Source organism: Erpetoichthys calabaricus, chromosome 15 (genome assembly GCF_900747795.2).
Source record: "Erpetoichthys calabaricus chromosome 15, fErpCal1.3, whole genome shotgun sequence".
NCBI lineage: Eukaryota > Metazoa > Chordata > Cladistia > Polypteriformes > Polypteridae > Erpetoichthys > Erpetoichthys calabaricus.
The window spans coordinates 94,113,259-94,133,525 of record NC_041408.2 but is presented as its reverse complement, the minus strand read 5'-3'; the positions used below and the strand labels follow the sequence as shown (position 1 = coordinate 94,133,525).

Genomic DNA, 20,267 nt, shown 5'->3' with positions numbered 1-20,267 from the left:
GAAATGTTCAGAATATGGTGAGTGTGGGGTCCCAGGGTGGGCTTGAATTCAATTTCCTTCCAGAGAGCTGGTGAGCTTGGAGTCAGGAAGGTGGACGATAAAAGAAAGAGGAGACCTGGACGAGGACAGTGACAGGTGACAAATTCCCCAGCAGTATCTCATTAGACAGGCCCCCCTGCCCGGCTATTTAAAGTACCCACCGTCACATTCCTACTCTTAGGTGGTCCCGTGTGTGTGCAAGCATGTCCAGGTGCCTTCTGCCTTAACCCAACCCTTCATGGCCGTCATCCAATTCCTTCTTTTTTTTTCCATTGCTGGGCCCCCACAATGCACTTGAGGCAGAAATCCCCAAGTTTGGAAAGTTTGGTTCTGTCACAAGTGGCACTCAGCTGGGACGTCGGGGAGTCCCCCCACTTATCACTCATCCAGGATCATGGCTTGTGGTTTCTCCAGGACTTGGATGTGAAGTGCAGCGCAGATCTTTACTCGGGTTACTTGAGGACTCGGCACACGTGAGAGATGAGGGACAAGGACGTCACAAGCAGAAGAGGAGCTCATCTGTCTGATGTCTCGTGTTTCACATATGATTAGAAGAGGTTCAAAAGGACTCAAGGGCCGTTAACCCTTCGTACTGCGCTGGCGCCATCAGACAGCATGCTATTGGCTGCCAGAAAAACCAGAAGATTGGCGCTCAGTCAGTAAATCTGGCATAGCCCGTGATTAAGAGTCGTGTAGTGTGACATCGGCCATGGACTAACATCTCATCTTCTGCTTCCTACCTAAAATTTGGTCTGTCGGGACTTTCTGAGGACTCTGTAAAAAGAAGGGGTGGGCCGCAGACATTTCTCTTTTTTCTTTGTCATTCTGAGGTATCAACTGCTGCTTGATGAGAGAGAGAGAGAGAGAAGGTGGGAACGCCCACCACACGACGGACCACCTCAGGATCCCAAAATTAGGACTAAATGAATTAACCCGATTCTAGCACTAGGCCACAACAGAATTGTGACAAATGAAGACTTTCTGAGGACTCTGTAGTTCTGAAAAAGAGTGGGTGGGCCGCAGACATGGGTGGGCACCCTAAAGCCTTTGACCGTCTCTCTCTGCTGCTGCTCCTCAGTTCTCTTATCTATGCAATGAGGCTCGGTGGCCACAAGGTATGCTGCCGCCCTGGTGACGCTCATCCAGGGTTAGTCACAACACAACTTAAGAGCACTACAGTGACATCTTCAGGTGACACTATTTAAGATGGAGGTGCACTGTCCCCAGCGCCCTTGTTATTGATTTTGTCAAGGAAACCTCAATGTTAGCAAAACAAATCTTATTCTGGACTTGCCCACCTTCTGGTTGGCATATTGGGCGAGTTGTTGTCTTTCCAGCAGGCTCTCTGACATCTCCTCATCCTTGCACTACGCACATCTTTGGGTTTGTCAAATTGCCATCTCGGCGGTGTGATGGATGGCCGGGGATCCTGCCCGGACGGGACGCCCTTTCCAAGAGAAGACCGGGGGAATGGGCATACTGCCAGGAGTACCTCCCCTGGGACACCAGAGGGCAGCCCCCTTGGTTTACATCGGGGCCATGGAATTGGAGCTTAGAAGTTCAACCCGGTGGGGGTCTGTGGCACTGCCAGGGGGCACCTGGACAGCTCCAGAGTCTGGACATGCAGCACTTCTACCACACCCAGAAGTGCTGCTTGGATGTTAATCAAGGGACACCTGGAGCACTTCTGGGTGCTCTATAAAGGAGGCCATCTCACTCCATTCCTAAGCCAGAGTCGGGAGGAGGAGGACGAAGCTTGGGAAGAAAGGAGTAGAGGAGAGTCGGGAAGAGAAGGACTGAGTACTGTGTTGTGTGCAGGACATTAGTTTAATAAAAACGTGTGTGTTTTGGACATACGGTGTCTGTCTGGCTGTGCCCGGGGCCTGGCTTTCTACATGGCATCACAGATGGGACAGGGTCTATACTTTTCCCATAGGGAGACCCAAACCATCACAGCGTCCCAGAGAAAGAGAAGGAATCGTAGGAAGAGAGCCAGTTCCTCTGAATAGGGAGGACGTGAGGCTGTGGAGGCGATAGGGGCGCGAGAGGTCCCAACCAGAGGGGCACAGAAACCTCGGCAGGAGTGCTGAAGGAGCAGGCCCCGAGGTGCCAGTCGAAGGGGGGAGCTCTGCCTGTGCGTAGCACGGACAGACGCCAGGTGGTGGTGGTGTCCAGGCAGCGTCTCCACCCCTGTTTCTGGTTCTTGTTTTGGAGGACCGGGCTCTGGAGCTGCAGGAGTAGGACCCGCTTCGTGGGAGACCTGCCCTCATGGGACGGGCCGCTGGCCCTTATGGATCTCAGCTGGTGGACGGGCAGTGTGGCAAGCGGCTGGGGGTGGCACCCAGCCAGGATGCCCGGAAGGACCGGAGGAGGGATTACACCTCCTCCAGACCAAGAAGGGGCAACCGCCCTGGTGGCTTTGGAGAACACGGGAACTGAGCTTAGAAGCTCAACCCTATAGGGGCCCGTGATCACCGCCAGGGGACTCCCCGATGCCTGGAGAGCCCTGGTCCTCAGCACTTCCACCACACCCGGAAGTGCTGGGAGGAAGAAGACCAGGGACACCCGGAGTGCTTCCGGGTGCACAGCCTGTACTTCCGCCACACTGGGGAGTGCCAGCAGAAGCTAATCGGGAAGCACCTGGAGCACATCTGGGTGGAGATAAAAGGGGCCGCCTCCCTCCATTCAATGGCTTGAGTCGGGAGTGGAGAAGGACGGAGTTTGGAGGAGAGGAAAGGAGGTGGCCTGAAGAGAAGAGAAGAGAAGAGAGAGGCATTGTGAGGCCTGAACTTTGGGGGAGTTTTGGGGTTGTGTGCACTGTAAATAGTGGAACATAAATAAACGAGTGTTGGTCGATGAACCATCGGTGTCCGCCTGTCTGTGTCCAGGCCAGCATCCACAGCGGCTTATTAGCGATGCTTGTGCAAAACTGAAGGATGCTGGAGATTATGACTCACTGAGCTTCGCTTGCATGTAATTTCCATGTAAAGACCCCCCCCCCCACCCCCCAGGCCTGAGGGTCACGTTGTTCTTCTTCCGAGTTTTGGGATATCGAATTCTCTGGGTGGTGAGTGTTGAGGGACAATGGATGTCTGATTTGAGCTTCTCGTCCTCATCGAGGTGCGTCTGTGACAGCTGGTTGTCAATCAATGAGAAGGATGGACCCTGAGCAGGGTGACCCTAAGGTTCTTCAGGCTCTTATCGTTTTAGAGAAGTCCGATTGTCTTCGGGGACTCCAAATGAAGGTGTGCAGATGCTGCAATGAGAGCCCCTCAGAGGCAGGCCAGGGTCAGCGTCATCCATTGGGTGAAATCCTGTGGACATTTGAGGATCTTGGGTCTAGTAGCTGAGATAAAGGAGAAGTTTGGCCTCCTCCTCCTCCATTTCTGGTGGCCCACTTGCAGACTTTCCCTCAGCCTTAAACTGCTTCATGTAATCTCTGTGCTAATCATGTCTGCCGCTGGCCTGGTCAGTGCTGTGCTTGCTTCATCTGCTTCTTTCTCTGTGCCCTCATTGCCAATCTCTCTGTCTGAGGTGGCTGTTTGCTTGGGGTTGCATGAGACTCGCTTTGACAGGCACTTCATTTGTTTGTTTGCCATCTCTGTCTTTCCTCTCCTCTCCGTCTTCTTCAAGTGACTGAAGTAGACGAAGCCTTCTGTGGCGTAACCTCAGCAGGAGGAACGGGCAGAGCCGGGCACTTGTGTTTACACTGGTAGTGACAGGAGGTCAGCTGCCCGAGTTCTGTTGTGACTAATGCTGGATGAGTTTGAAAGCGCTGGCACTACTGGCTGAGCACCACCAGGACGGCAGCACACTGTGTGGCCACCAAGCTTTGTTGCATAGATAGGCTGGTAACCATAAGAACTGAGGTGCAGCAGACAGATGGTCAAAAGCTTAAGGGTGCCCACCAATGTCTGTGGACCACCCATTCTTTTTCAGAATTACAGAGTCCTCCAAAAGTCTTCAGACCCTTCACATTTGTCACAATCTGTTCTGTTGCAGCCTAGTGATAGAATCGGGTAAGTTCATTAAGTCCTAATTTTGGGATCCTGAGGTGGTCCGTCGTGTGCTGGGTGCTCCCACCCTCTCTCTCTCTCTTCGAGCAACACTCAATACCCCAGAACAACAAAGCGAAAAGAGAAATTTTGGACTTTTTGTAAATTGTATTTAGAATTAAAATAAAACAAGACATTTCCCATTGACTCGAGTATTTGGACCTGTTGTTTTGGCTCAGGGTCATCCAATTCCAGTGCTCCCCGTCGAGATGTTTCTACACCTTGTCTGGAGCCCACCTGTAGTCAGTTCAGCTGATTGCAGTGATTAGGCCAGGCACACACAGCTGTCTATTGAAGGTCCACCAGATGAGGAAAACCAAAGCCATGAAGTCCAAGGAATCGCCTGCCGAGCTCAGAGACACAATTGTGTCAGGGCCACATCCGGGAAATCTGGAGATTGTTCGTCATTACCTTAAACCTGCTGCCCTTCAGGATGTGACCGTCAATCCCAAGATCAGGACAATCAAGCGACCAGCACCTCCGCTCCGACTGCAGCCGAAAGTCCGCTCAGTCCCGGGCGGGCACGCGCGCGATCACGTGACTGCCCCGAAGTCCCGCCCACCCCCGTCAGTCTCATTCCGCACACCTGCTTCATCCCTCAGGTGAGCCGCGCCGATCCCGTCAAAGATCTCCTTTTTTATTTTATGCCGTACAGAAATGTTACTAAGTTGTGAGCCTCTGTCCACTTCATCTGATTGGAGGTCGTCACTGGCAGCCCCTCCATCCGTTTGAGTTGCTTGCTCGTTTTAAACTCTGATCCGCTTCTGGGCAGGAGGACCACAAACTGACTGACTTTTTTTGGTTTTTTTTTAAAGTTGCTCTACTTACTTTATCGGCCAATCAGGAAGTGAGAGGCGACAGAGTTTCTTGATGAGACTCAACGTGTGACCTGCGTGTGCAGATAGCGGCGACATTTAAGGAAGTGCACAGCAGCATCAAGTCGACCAACCGACCTGACAAACGAAGGAAGAGAAGCAGGAGCCGCCATGGGGACCGGCGGGCAGCGCCACCTCCTCCTTGTCACCGCCTGCCTCGTCGCGTGTTGCGCTGGTAAGAGGAGCTGGTCGCGCGTGGGGCACAAACTTCTCGAAGCCGCTTTCTGTCTGCTCGTGTGGTTTTCCTGTTGCTTTCTCGGCAGCTCCGCTATACGCAGGCGAATTGCCATCCTCGTCTTCCTCCTTTCAGAGCTTCTGAACTGAGAAGAAGTCAAAAACGGCAGCAAAATCTCCCAATCACTCGAAATCAGGCGACAGTGGGGGGTGTCACAGTCAAGGTCCGCGGGCCGAATGCAGCTCTGGGGGTCTTTTTAAAGCTCCATCATTAATCAAGACTTGCTACAGAGCTCCGCAATGGCCGTTAGTTTTTAAAGACCCCCAACTTAAAGTACGTTTCATACACCAGTGGTGTTCACCCGAGAAATGTCTTAAGACAGCGGGGACATCGGTTAAAGTGCGGCCGGTTAATCGGATGTAACAGAGGTGGGGGGTTGTGTCGCGAGCTTTCACTTATTAGGGGGTTGGATCCCCCCCCCCCCCCCCAATGATGCCGTTAGTCCTACACGTGTGTTAGACGAAATTGGACAGTTTTCGCGCAATCGTACAAGGGCGAGTGGGCCAAACGGGGGTCTATCATGGGCACTCGATGATCGGGGGCTAAAGCCACGGCAGCCCCCCGCCACTGAGAACTGTGTTACAAGTGATTTAAATAGTAATATATTAAATATTACACTACTTTAAAAAGTAAGAAGCATTCAAAAAAGAGTTTTTATTACGCAGTATATTCTGTTCTTTTTATAACTTCACTAAGAATGAAACCATCAGAAATATAAGCAAGCAAATCCTGTAAAATAATGCAGACAAGTGTCTGGAGCTCAGAACCCCCCAACCCCGCAGATGACCACCGACAGAAGCACAACAAAGAAAGAAAGCAAGAAAAAAAGATTCTTTGTGGTTATTGGCCTGGTGGCCTCTGCTGAGCTTTGTCACACTAAGGGGTCCTCGCTAAAGTAACGCGAACGCTTTCGTGACGTGACGTATTTGTGAACTTTTCACTTTTGTGACTTGTTCTTTTTTTTGCTATCAAATTAAGTAAAAAAAAAAAATGAAACAGAAATACCAGAAAGTATGAGGGACCCCCGTCACGTCACTTACTAACCTGCGGAGCCCATCTGAGCTAGCATAGGGCGCAAGGCAGGAGGAGCACCGGAGCACAAGGCGCCGCTCCATCGCAGACTCAACACAACACACACACACGGGGGGCTCTGGCTAATTTATTGTGTCCACTTCACCCATCCTGCATGTCCTTGAACTGTGTGAAGACCCCCACGAGGACACAGAGGACATGCAGAGTGCAGGCGGCGAGCACCGAGGACTTGAAGCGCAGTCTCCTTACGGCGGGGCAGCAGTGCCACCCTGTTGTTGACATCTCTTTTTAAATTGTGTGATATTTAATGACCGCCTTCACCTACGAAGAAATCAAAATAAAACATAAAAGGCGCTATATCTCAAAATGACGGCGCTAATTCCAAGCATTGATCCCCGCTGTGTAATGTCATATAGTTGTCGCCACCTGCCACGTTGTCAGAAATGAGAAATGAACTTCATGAGATTAAGCTCATTTTGCAAAGGTGCTGTGTAAAATCAGAAGTCCACCACTCCCCCCCCCCCCCCCCCCCCCCCCCCCCCCCCCGACACCTGGTGCCACCAGTGTGCACTGCCAGGGTCCACACACTACAAATGGGCATTACGTGTTTGGAACTGTCCTCTCCAGAAAGGCACCATATTGATAAGTCAGTCATTCGCCAGCCCACCTTAGGGGTCCCGGGTCCTTGCTGGCTTGTTTTTATTTATTTTTTTTTAATTTCTGTTACTCAGCGAGTGATTGGATGAACCCAGACGGCCACACACACACACACACACTCGGTGAGCCGCCATTAAAGACTCAGGTTGGTCCTCACAGTTTCTCTCCCCGCTTGTCTCCCCCCAGGTGTTTGTGGTCTTTCGTCCCAAGTTGCCGACGCGCTGAGCTTCACCGTCCAGCCGGGCTCACTTAAGCCCATCAATACGACGGACTCGGGGGTGCAGAGAGCCGTAAAGGCGGCCACCTACGAATACAACAACCGGTCAAACGATGAGTTCATCTTCAGGGCTTCGGAGGTCGACGAGGCGGAAGTCCAGGTGAGCAGCCGTCGCGTCACGAGTGGACAGGGGAGGGAATGAGGACCTCCAGACACAAGGGGGCCACCTGTTCAGCCATCACGGGGCGGCTCCTGAGTGTCCCCTTTACACCCCACTAGTCACATTCCTCGAGTCGCTCTGCCCAGGATCTTCAATGGGTTGTGCCCACTCGTGTTTACTGCATGTCGGCAAATGGGGGGCTTGTTTGAGGGAGTGACAGCAGACGTTAATGGAGTACATGGAGGCCGTGACGGCGCACATCGTGTCCTGCACCAATAACCGCTGACGACCCAAATATCTGCGGGTCAATGGAGACGCACAGGGCAGACCACCTTATGGCAGGATTGGTGAGAGCCAACAAGTCCATTCATTAGGTTGGTCTACTCCGGTGCCTTAACACACACACACACACACTCACTCTGAGAGCCTAGTTAGACCACTGTGTTGTTAAGTGGTGCCCGACTAGAACATTGGGTCCCTTCCACATAAGTATAGTGATGTCACCAGACTGTCACTTCTCAGCACTACAACATCTGGACAGGGACGGGCCATTCAACTCTGCTAAGGTCACCAGTCCTGTCCCAAAAGACCATCAAGTCGAGTTTTGAAGGTCCCTAAAGTCCACACTACTTGGTCACTTACTTTGTGTGTCTGTGGTCCTCAGTTTGTGTGACAGCCACCCTTCTAGCCACTAACAGACCTACAACTGTCCCCGAAACGCACGAGGGTGCAGCACCCGCCTTACTGTATGCACGTTGACCCTTCTGCCCTCTCAGCAGACACTCGGCCGTTGTGACAGTGGGAGAGGGCTTTGGTTTTCTTCTCTGACGATGAGTTGCCCACCTTTGTTTGTTCTTTGCCCACCAGGTGGTTAAAGGAGTGAAGTACTTCCTGGAAGTGAAGATAAGCCGCACGGTGTGCCACAAGCGGGACCATCCTGACCTGGACAATTGTGACTTCCAGCCGGATGGACGGCTCAAGCAGGTATGGTGGCTCTTTGTGACGAGGAGATCGTCCTTGGCTGTGAATGTTACACTGATGGCTTCAGATGGGTGTACACGTGGTGATTTTTACATAAAAAGAGAAGTTTGACAATTGTGAGACCCGACCATTCAGTCCACCAGGACGTGGTGTCATCCTCTTCGTTTCGTGAGACTGCAATGTCTGGAAGCCCCTAGAGCTGGCATCTCCACATCCAAGGTCACAGTCATCTCCCAGAAGAGAGTGGCAGGTGAAGTTCAGGAGTGCAAGATGCCAGTGGCCTCGTCCACAAGTGACAACAGAGCTGACAGGTAGACTGACCTTCAAAATGATGATGATGATGATAAATGAGGCAATGAAGCCCAGCGTCACAAGTGACATACAAAGGTGCCATTCTTAAGGATTTCCAATCGATTCAGTGCGCCACTGGTGGGCTCCATTCAAGTTCTAGAAACATCTCAAGGAGAATTTAAAGCAAATGGGAGGCACCTGAGCACAACGTGGAGAGTCACAGCAGAGTCAGAATACTTGTGGGACGGAGAGATCTCAGTTTTTGTCATTAAGTTTTAACCCAACGCATACAGCCATGACAACGCTGGAGTGGCTTTGGGGACAAGTCTCTGACTATCCTCGAGTGCCCATAGGACATGTGTGGGGAGGCCTGAAGATGGAGGTTCACAGACGCTTCTGATCCAATCTAACAGAGCTGGAAAAGGAGAAGAATGAGGTAAACTGCACAAACGCAGGTGTGCAAAGCTTGTAGAGACTCAACCAAGAAGACTCCCAGCTGCCAAAGGGTCTGAACATCTCTAGGAATGAGAGATTTCAGGTGTTGACTTTTAAATTTTAGTCCTAAACCTTCATGACAAAGCTTGGAGTGGCTTGGGGGACAACTGTGTGACTGTCCTTGAGTGACCCATAGGACACGTGTGGAGAGACTTGAAGATGGCACATTACAGGCACTCCTCATCCAATCTAATGGGGTGTGAGAGGATCTGCCAGGAAGAATGGAATACACGGCAGACATCCAGGTGTGCAAAGCTTGTAGAGACTCAACCAAGACTCCAAGCTGCCAAAGGGGCTTCTACAGAGTCCTGAATGAAGGGTCTGAATACTTCTACGAATGAGAGATTTTAGTTTTTGACTTTTCCCAACTTTCCTTGAGTGGCCCATAGGACACGTGTGGAGAGAACTGAAGACAGCAGTGTACAGATGCCTCCCATCCAATCTAATGGGGCGTGAGAGGATCTGCCAGGATGATTGGGAAGAACTGCACAAATCCAGGTGTGCAACACTTGTAGAGACTCACCAAGAAGACTCATAGCTGCCAAAGGGGCTTCTGCTCTACAGAGTCCTGAATTATGGGTCTGAATACTTCAGTGGATGAAAGACATCACTGGAGGGGCTTTGGGGACAAGTTGCAGTCCTTGAGTGGCCCAGAGTTACACCCCATGGGACACGTGTGGAGAGACCTGAAGATGGCAGTTCACAAACAATTGCCATGCAATCTAATGGAGCTTGAGAGGAAGAATGGGGTAAACTGCACAAACGCAGGTGTGCAAAGCTTGTAGAGACCTGAAGATGGCACATTACAGGCACTTCTCATCCAATCTAATGGGGTGTGAGAGGATCTGCCAGGAAGAATGGAATACACGGCAGACATCCAGGTGTGCAAAGCTTGTAGAGACTCAACCAAGAAGACCCCAAACTGCCAAAGGGGCTTCTTCCAAGTCCTGAATTCTGGGTCTGAACACTTCAGCTTTTGATTTTTAATAAATCCACAAACCTTTCTGAAAACACGTTTCAGTTTGTCATTAGGGGTTATTGAGTGTACATAGATTGGCAAAAATGGCAAATTGTACCCATTTAAAATGAAAAAAGTTTGCAGAAAGTGAAGGGGTACGAATACCTCCTGAATGCTCTGTACGTGTGTACGTTGAATCTGAAGGGACTGGCTGGCGCTGCCTGCTGTTGACTGCTGCCGCTTGCCACTGGTCAGTCAAGTGGTGTGCCATTAATCAGGTGCCACTCCATCATTTTGACCTCCTGGCTAAGTTTCCATTTGGGTCTGCCAATGTGCTCCTTAAAAGGTTGACAGTTTTTTACAGAAGTGCAGTGACGGCAGGGGGAGCAGACACTTCATTTTGTGACTGTCACTAATGGGTATTGGCTTGTAATGTTCAGCTCCTAAATCATCCGTTGGACGGGTTTCGACACTCTGTGGCTTAATGAAGGCCCCTTCAGGGATGCCACGTGACTTTGTCATTTGGATTCTGTCCTCAAATCGATGTTTCAAAACGCTGCGCTTCACGTGACTCGAATGAGTTTCAAATCGGGGTCTGGAGCCTGAGATCATTAATGGGAGCCACTGGTCAAGGCAGCACAGCAGAGGGGCTCCTGCGTCAGCTTCCTTTGATTTATTTTGGGGGGGGGGGGGGGGGATGCTTTGTTTCTGAGGGACTTCTTTAATGCCACTAGCCTATTTTTTTTATAAGTTGAAAGTCCCAATCCACATAAAGGACCATTTGCTATTTTAGGCCTGACACGTATCATAATGCACAGGAGGGTCTGTTCTCCCGACCCACCCATGTGATGACTATGGAGTGCGAGGGGTGGTGGCAGGCAGGGCTGTCTTAATGTATGGGTACTGGCTGGGGGTCCCCAATGTTTCTGTTTCGCTGTCATAACAGCAGTCCAGGTGCACCCTCTTTGCCCTGTGATGCCCACCCTGCCAGGACCGAACTGGAAACCTCATTGGTGCCAGTCCAGTACTTACACTGGTGTATTCTAAATGCGCACCCTCAGCGTCGCGGACCCTCTTCATTTACTTTTTCTCTTTTTAGACTTTCAGATGCCATTTCGAGGTCTGGGTGATCCCATGGCAGCACTGGATTAAAACTACAGCCCTCCTGTGCCACTAGACGACAAAAGGACTTCCTTGGCACTTTGGGATCGTCACTGCAACAAAATGACCGGCGCTTGTGTTTGGGCAAGAAATGAGGGAAGGGTGTGTAACAAAAAGAATTGTGCAATTTTCATAAAGTTCTGGGAATATGGAGAATAAAGCACACATTATGAATTGTTAAAAAAAAGGAGAAAAGCAAACCTCTGTTGTGATTTCTAAATGTAACGTGTCTGTCTGTGTGACGCCTTGTGACGGGACAGAAGAGGAGCCGATCGGCCATCTTAGGCAGGCTGTGAGGACCACAAAGCACAAGGACCACCAGATTAGACCACTCAACGCGTCCCTGCTGGCCTCTGGTCAGTCTTTATATGGCTCCTTATCACCTGCAGCTGGCCAAGTAAAAATAAAATGAACGTCCAATTCAGTTCTGCAGTAGAAGGAGCGAAGTCTGAAACAAGCCTCACGAACAGTTAAAGGGATGAACAAAAGAACCGCAGTCCCGCGGAGTGATGACTGTGAAACTCCAAAAACTAAACGGGGGAAACAAAAAAAGCTTTGCGTCAGCCTTGACGTGAAAGGAAAACTAAAAGAATAAAAGAAGATCCTCTTCTGTCCAGCTGGCGTCCTTCTAACCCGAGCGCCTGAACAGACCGCTTTCCCAGCATGGCCGTACCGGCACTCTGGTGACGTAGTGATCCCGCGGCATGCTGGGAGGTGCAGTAGTGCTACCTGAGGGGTAACTGCATGACTGGTGACCTAATGATTTGTGAGACCACACTGTGGGAATGGGGCGCAAGTTCATCCTATAAACTGTAACAGTGCTCCACTATTCTTATAAATTGACAGCGTCGTTAAGTTTAGTTTTTCTGCTCTCAAAGTTGCATTTCCTACTTTTGACTTCAAATCTCAACAACATATGCAGGGGTGTCCAGACTTCTGCATGGCGCTATAGTCCTGCTATTCCCAAGATGCCTAAACGAGCGTCGACAAGTTTTATCTGACAGCTTTCTCTAGGTAACACTTTACAAGCACACGACTTTTGTATTCCTTGTAAAAAGCTCAACTTCCTTTTGGGACAAACAAAGTCGACCAACCTGAGCTCAGGCAGGACCAGCGATGTCCTCGGGCCTTAGCCACACGGCCATACTGTTAGTGCATTCCAACAAGGTGCCGCAACTCTCTTATTCTCGCACCAGGGGAGGTAAGCGAACCCCCAGCTACATCTGCCCACTTAGCCATTAGGAAGACCTGCTTCTTGTTTCAAGAGTGCGGCCTGACAGAATTAGCACCAGACAGGCAGGTCAACTTGACACATCAATTTCAATCTCACTGCGTATTTCTCTTTAAAGCTCTACTGCACAGTTTCTTTCTGTGTGTGTGCCACTTTTTTATATAAAGTACAAAGTCAGCTTACCTGTAACTTATTTACAGAAGTGACATACCTGGTGACCTTTGCAGTCTTAAAGTGTCCAGATTGCCGGCAGAGGCGCCTTCTCCCAGTTATTGCTGGTTTCTGCTCACAAGTCACAAACATGCCGATGTGTCACCTGGCGTCTCCAAGCTACCCGGCAGTCTGAACGCCTGCCACCCTTTTTCAGGTTGGGTACCTGAGTTGCCTTCATTGTCATGCTGGTCTGTGGGACTCGAGGACTCTGAATTAGAAATAAAGGACTAAAAATGAAACGAAAGTTTGATAAAGCCAGTTGGGCAGGCAGAAGCCAAAGTGTATAATTGACAAATTTGCTCTTTATTCCCCATTTTATTACACAAACATGGAAAGACCATCAAGCCCAATGACATGATTTCATTTTCATAAAACTCTGTCGTACCCCCTTCAGCCTTTGGGCCACTCACTACCTCACGATCCTGCAGTTGCTTGTTCTCATTCAGGTCATTAATGTCACCTTATTAATGTTAACAGCCGTCCATGCTGCCATTAGTGAAGTCAACAATTTCTTTCCTTGAGTACTGAAAGACTCACTGAGGCGAGACAGACAGCTGCACGTGACGGGGTGACTGGTCACGTGACTCTGATCAGCATGACACTGTCATGATTTTGGTCAGCCGTCGTTCCGTTATTTGTTTATTCCCGATTTGGGTTATGTGGCTCATGATAATCCCAACGCAGACATTCTATGACTTATCCCAGTGAAGCCAGCGTGTGTGCTTCAATGCATGACACTGCATCCTTTCATCGTGTGTTCTTTTAATGTAACTGACAAAGATACGACTGAAACAAAATGTCAAATTGGACCAAAGCAGTTAAGCAGTTCTGAGAGGGTGAAACTGATGTCAGCAGCATTAGTGACGAGACACAAGCGGCCGATGACAGAGGCAATGACTGAATGTCACTGTGTTTCAATAAATCGGAGCGTCTGCTTGTCTTATCCACGAGGGGGGCACACAGCCATCATCAGACGGTATGAACACCGCAACAGCAAATCCGACAAACATCCCAGAATACAAAACGGGTTTATGAAACGAATAGCAGTGGAGTGAACGGCACTTCTTTAGGTTAATTTATTAGTTTTTACCCAATTCACTTCTGGTTTGTTGTCTGATCGCCATTCTGTAATACGAATGCGTGTGGAGCAGCAACTGTTTGTGTCAAACATGCGCTGAATCTGAAGGGGGTTCAAAGTGAATGTTCTGTCCGTCTAACGCCTGAATAATCACGCTTGATAACAACCCTGTGCAGTAAAAAACAACGAGATTGGACTCCGTTACTATCCATCCATCCATCCATTTTCCAACCCGCTGAATCCGAACACAGGGTCACGGGGGTCTGCTGGAGCCAATCCCAGCCAACACAGGGCACAAGGCAGGAACCAATCCCGGGCAGGGTGCCAACCCACCGCAGGACACACACAAACACACCCACACACCAAGCACACACTAGGGCCAATGTAGAATCACCAATCCACCTAACCAGCCAAAGGAAACAAAAATCGGCTACAACAGGAGTGAAGCACTGAGGGTCGTCATTGTTAAAACAATTCAGTAAGCGTTCTGAAAAGTGTAGCAAAGCGCTTGGTGTCTTGAAATGACATTCAAATGATCAAATTAGTTGTTAAAACCCTTTGAGATGAACACATGAATGGTTTAATAGTCTGATCGAATCGGCTCGCTGCTGACGATACTGACGTGACAGCCTGATCGAGTGGTCACTTCGCTTTCTTTTTATCAAAAATCAGTTTATTGCTAACTTGACAGGAGCTATTTACAAGAAACAGTCGTAAGCCTGTGTTTTTAAAACCGCACATGCTTTTACTGAATTATTTACTCTTTTCTTTTTTCACGAGTACCTGATTATTCAGTCATATTTTATATGGCTTCCTTTACTGAGACACATGCTTGCTTTACGGCGCGGAGGGCACAATCGGGAGAGAAGGTGAAGCTGGGACTGCAGAAACGACAGACTGCCAATGGAACAGAAAATTGTTAGCAGCGCATCTCAAATGACTTCAAGAACAACGCTGTGACAACGGAGCTGTGTGAGAATCAGGGTCGCTGTCGAGATTTGGTGGGATATCATTTAGGAGACAAACGAATCGAAGGCATGCAGTGGTGTGTACCTGTCGTGAAAACTGAGCATCGTGGGGTGAAAGGAAAGAAGCACCGACGCTGCTGCCAATGCACGGAGTTACAAAGTTCAACGTGGAGGCGACACTTTTTTTGTTTTAATAAATGATGAGGGTGTTAACAGTAAACCAGATGGAAAGCAAGAAACCTTCCTCCCAATCAGAGCTCATTTAAATTCAGCCTGCAGAGATAGGGGGACCTGAAGGAGCCCAGGTAGAGGTGGCCGTCGTGCTCGTGCGCCTCACTGATGTACGTCACCACAACTCCATTTGGGTCGTGGAAACTCCTCTTGCAGACGCCGTTGTCACTGAGCTCCAACACCAGGCTGTATTTCGGGATAAATTTCATCACCGTCTCCTGGCTAAAGAGCTGGAAAAGAACAAATGAATGAAAAAAGTGGGATTAGAAGCAGGACTCAAACAATCACCAAGAGTTCCAAACAGTCTCTCAAGGTGCAATGGACGCACAGTTCACACAGTGACGTAGCTAGGTAGGTAGCTGCGGAGAGGGGCGGTCCGCACATTTTTGGGGGCGGCATAATTGGTCAAAAGGCTCAGTACAATTTGTGTGTAAGAAGCAGCAAGGTTCAGAAAAATATCACTCATGAATGAAAAAAGTAACATTCTCTGATTTATATCCACAAATGCTTCAAAAATAATTCTGTGACGGCATCAGACACTGCAGTTGAAATTTATGAGGCAATAACAAAAATAAACTTCACACCGATAATAATTTCTAGGAAGATAAACAACTCATTAACAACTTATAATTTCGTTTCGTTATCAGTCCAAATGCATTCTTGCTCTGCTCAGAAAACATCCCCACCTATCACTTGTACACAACACTGGTTCTGGTTTTTGCAGCGTAATCTTAATACATAATTCGCCTGCCTCCTCACTCGCTCACTCATTCACGTCCGTCCGAAGCTGAATGCGCAGTCGCCTTCTGCACAGCTGCCCAAAAAACCTTACGAGACCAACATCCAACCCCAGCATCACGGCAGGCGGCGGATTTACGGCCGCAAAAATTCAAAGAGAAAGGCGACTTCGATTAAAGCTCTAGAGGCCTGAAAGGCGATTTCGGCCTAAGTACGCATTCTGATTCAATTACGCATTCATTCAATTCACCTATATATCAGGTTTGTGGTGCTTATACTTATTACTATTGTGGACGATCACTTAGACAAGACAGCAGGTGTGGTCATATAGCAGCTTTATTTTCACATCGTCACAGTGAGCAGCTTTCAGAAAAGCAGGCAATCAATATTACATGACAGCATCAGGGCTCTTCTGAAGCCTGTTTATTGGGTGGGGCAAGTTTTTATACCCCTAGAATGCGTGATTTAATATCATTGTGAGATGCAACAGTTGACAAATTTATTTTACAAAATCCTTGAGTTTCTAAAACACCCCTGTGCGAGCTGATCTTCTTGGCTCCTGTGTTATGGGCATTGAAATGTAAGCTAGGGGAAAACGTGATAAGGCTGACTCATGTGTGGAATGCTTTAACCTTGAGTCATTTAGAAAAATATTTTTTCTGTTTGCTCAGCAAAGCACGTTTTTAAAGCTTACTTCTGCTTAACTCCTTAGACAAGGATTAGTACAAGGGAACGAAGAGAACATTCATCTTCCACACTATTCCATATTGTACTGGAACATTCACCATTCAATATTATACTATAGGCCTGGAAAATTCATCAACTAACAGTAGAAGCCTGTACAGTAATGAGTAAAGCGGACTACAATCATTACAAAACAACTTCTTCATTACTTATTATTTGTTCTTCATACACTGCTGACACAAACCCGTGCCCGTATCATCTTACGTTGTCAAAACAGGCTCTTTGTCTAGTTAAACTAATAATTAGAACACGGCTTATCAGTACATCTATACTATATTCTTGTCTAGTTGATGCTTATAAATAATTATAAGTGAAAAGATGCTTATAAATAATTATAAGTGAAAAATTATTGTTGTTTCTTTATATATGAATAAGGCCAGGTTTACACTTCACGCAACGCGACACATGCTCTAGAGGACCCTGCTACGCATGCGTTTTACTGTTTAAACTTGCGCTCGTACTTTATGGAAATCTGGAAGAATCCAGCAGGTGGCAGTGCGAGATATTATCACGGTGAGAACAGGTTCGGCTTCGCTGTGTCGTGAATTGCCTGGAACACTCGTTAAATTCCGATGAGACCGTACCACAATATCTCTGAAAAAGTTATTTAATGATTAAATCCATCAATCCAGGAATGTGTCCATTCTAGCAAGCATTGGGCACGAGGCAGAAACAATCCCTGGACGGGCATCAGCTCATCACAAGGTGAATACAAACACACACACACATACACTGGTGTCATTGCAGCTTCATCAAACCCCCAAGCCTTCATGTCTTTGGAAGGAAAACTGAGCCCACTGTGGAAACCCAGCAGGAAAACATGTAAACTCCAGGCAGGGATCACAAGGGACGCGACTCCCTGTGAGACAGCAGTGCTACCGCTCCGCCATCGTGCCCACCACCATGTGTGTAATTATTAACAGTATTCATTATTTAAACGAAATTAACGATTTATCTGTAAAATGTAACATATAATGCATTTCATCATGAAAGTAATATTAAGTATAAATCTAAGGATTCTAAATGTGCAGAGGGTTGGAATATCATATATTTAATGTGTTCTGTGTGGTGATTTATTGCTGTTTGCCGCTGCTGTCAGGTCAGGAGGAAGCCCCAGAAAAAAAAAAAATGGCACAAAAGATGGTATGTGAGACTTTTAAAAAATGTATCGTGTTATAACGATCGGGAATATGCGACTCTTGAATATAAAAGCACCATGAATGCATCTGTATGTTGGCATTTTGCTTCACTACATTCATTGATAGATAGATAGATACTTTATTATACTGAAGTAACTAATTATCTATTGTCACACATGCGCGAATGGGAAACAGCTAAAAGGCCTAAATAATAGTAATTCTATGCCAGACTAGGGGTCAGCGGAGTGTGCCGAGTGTCTCTCTCAGTCTCTTGCAGACCATTCTCGGGAAATCTCACTTAGTTCTGGCACCAATGAAGATGTCACTTCCGGTTGCGGTGCCAATGATGTTATTTTCCATACTCTATGTTAAAAACGCCATTTTGTCTCAATGCCAATCAGTTCTGTTTTGGACTCTGCTCTATGAAAATCTCTTACTATTTAAATCAACTTTGCAGCCAGGAAACAATATATGGGTGGCTGCCCCAAACCTTTATGATGTTTGTGACTCGTTTGTGTGACACTAAAGACCAAACTGTCTTCCTCCCACGCCCCACATACTCTTCTATCTCTTTAAATACAATCACTTTCTCTAAAGGAGGAGCGTCCTGACGCCCTTTCAGCGGCTCAGCCGTGAGATAGACTGCCCACCCCTGGGGGCGGGCATGCTAAGCGAGCAGGGCGCTGAGCCCCCTAGTCACACAAATATAAGAAAGGTTTTCATCACACAAAGATCCACATCTACAAGTAGAAAAGTGGAGAGTAGGAATTTAGAGACCTTCAAATCTCAACTTGATCTAATTCCGGACAATCTTGGTGGAGAGGAATAACAAGCTTGAGGGGCTGAATGGACTGCTAATGTACACTTCTAACATTAAAAAAAATCATTAGAAAAGCATTTGGTGTACATCAGAAAAACACAGATACACAAATCTATACAAAATATCCCTTGTTAAAATCACCAAATGCAATATGGTGGGGTTTAAAAATATCACCTGTAGTTGTGCCTAATAAGAGTTCAGTAATTGACAATTTACGAAAAACAAAATAAAGCTTCATGTTGAAATATTTCTATTCCTGGTGGTCATATGGCAAGAAAAAAGGCTGGGAATCCCTCAAGCCTATAATGACGGCTCCAGTTGTTCATGAGGTAACAGCACAGCGACATCATCAACAGCCAGAGGCCGAGTTAGAAGTTTTAAACCTGCAGTAACCCTTATCACAGCAGCTTAATCTAACCTAGGATTGTGGGGGGCCACCACAGTTCAGGCGCTTTATAAAGCCCACTCAGGACCTCGATTTGCTTCTCATGTTCTTTGAACCCAATGCTCCTCTTTGCTACAGCACTAAGCAAGTCCAAGTCAACTCTTTTCATTTTCTTTTTGCCTTCCTCCATTTCCCATGGCCTTACTACCAGAATTATTGTTGAATGATTTATTTCAAGCCTTATCTAAAACAGAAATAAAAATGCAGCCTCATCACATATGGCCACGGTGGGGTGGGGGTGTCTCTTTGGAATTTTGTAATCCGAGCCGAGACCTGCAGCCTGCCGTTGTTTTCCATTCTCTCACCGCCTCATTTACAGCCCCCCCCACCATCCCATTCTCCTCTCTGTCTTCTGGTAATTTAATTTTTATGTTCACTGAATCTGTCACTCACACTTTAAAACAATATTAATTCAAACATTCACAGCTCATTGAATGTTGCCCCACTGGGATATAAACAATCTCATTGGCTTTATAATTTTTAATGTTTATTCTCGTTCAATTTCAAAGTATTGAAGTAATGATGACTTTGAGATGACATGGCACTGCAGCACATAGCACTTCTTTATGCCTCACTTCTCACTTACTGCAGATGTATCGTCCATAAGTCAGTGCAGCACATTCAGTATGCAACAGTTTGAGGCTGCAGAGCAACATAGCAAAGCACCAGCGGAAGTTGACCCCCAAGATCCCAGGAACATCTTCTAGCAGGAGTTACCTTCTGTGTGGAGTCGGTCCTGTCAGTCCATTTCATCCTGTAGTTTGGCCAAATTGTGTCCCTCCTAAGACAAATTGGGTGGGCACTTTTGAAGATGAAGACAGTTGAGCTATTATAGTCTCTAGGATAATACCTGAGGCATTAGAGTTCTAATAAGTGATGTGAAAGGCCAGTATGGAGAACTAAAAGAAAAACTGACCATACACCGAAGTGTAAAAAGTGCTGGTACTGCATACTGGCGAGTATCGGCTCACTTCAAACACTTCCAGTATGCAGTATGGGCCACTTCAACAACTGCATAGACGTTCATAAACCCACTTAATGCAATACAGTGTTGCTGGGAAGTGCGAGTCCAGTCGAACAACATAAGGAGTAAGGAAGGAACCAGTCTGGGACAGCGTGCCTGCCCATCATAAATGGGGATGCTCTGATACCGATCACCGATGTTACTTGGCTGGCCGATTCCAATATCGATTTCCATTTGTTTTTTCTTTATCCTTATAAAAACTTTTGACACTGTCAAAACCATACAAACGGAAGTTTTATGTCTTATATTAAAGTGTATTTTTATAATTAAACTATGCACCACAGGTGTTCACTGTTCATTTTTAATTAACAAAATAAAATTCTGTAAGCTCATTGTTTAGTGACCATAAAATACTAGAATAAATAAAATATACACATACATATACACACATATATGCAAATATATACATACACATATATACACATATATATATATATATATATATATATATACACATATATATATATATATATATATATA

The 20,267-nt window shown here is 47.3% G+C and overlaps 2 protein-coding genes and 1 long non-coding RNA gene across 3 annotated transcripts in view; 2 read left to right on the top strand and 1 right to left on the bottom strand.

Moving 5' to 3' along the window:
• Positions 1-20,267, top strand: part of LOC127525969 (uncharacterized) — a 569,224-nt gene that overhangs the window by 137,289 nt on the left and 411,668 nt on the right. The gene's annotated exons all lie outside the window — the stretch shown is intronic.
• On the top strand, positions 4,746-11,338 carry LOC114666092 (cystatin-F-like). The gene is made up of 4 exons (XM_028820828.2): positions 4,746-5,144; positions 7,080-7,270; positions 8,138-8,254; positions 11,095-11,338. Exons 1-4 carry the CDS (start codon positions 5,081-5,083, stop codon positions 11,170-11,172), a joined length of 450 nt encoding a protein of 149 aa, XP_028676661.1. The 5' UTR covers positions 4,746-5,080; the 3' UTR covers positions 11,173-11,338.
• Positions 14,640-20,267, bottom strand: part of apmap (adipocyte plasma membrane associated protein) — a 74,837-nt gene continuing 69,209 nt past the window's right edge. Inside the window, exon 9 of the mRNA XM_028820205.2 lies at positions 14,640-15,107. Within this exon, the coding sequence (XP_028676038.1) occupies positions 14,898-15,107 (210 nt within the window). The 3' untranslated portion in view covers positions 14,640-14,897. The remainder of the gene's footprint in view (positions 15,108-20,267) is intronic.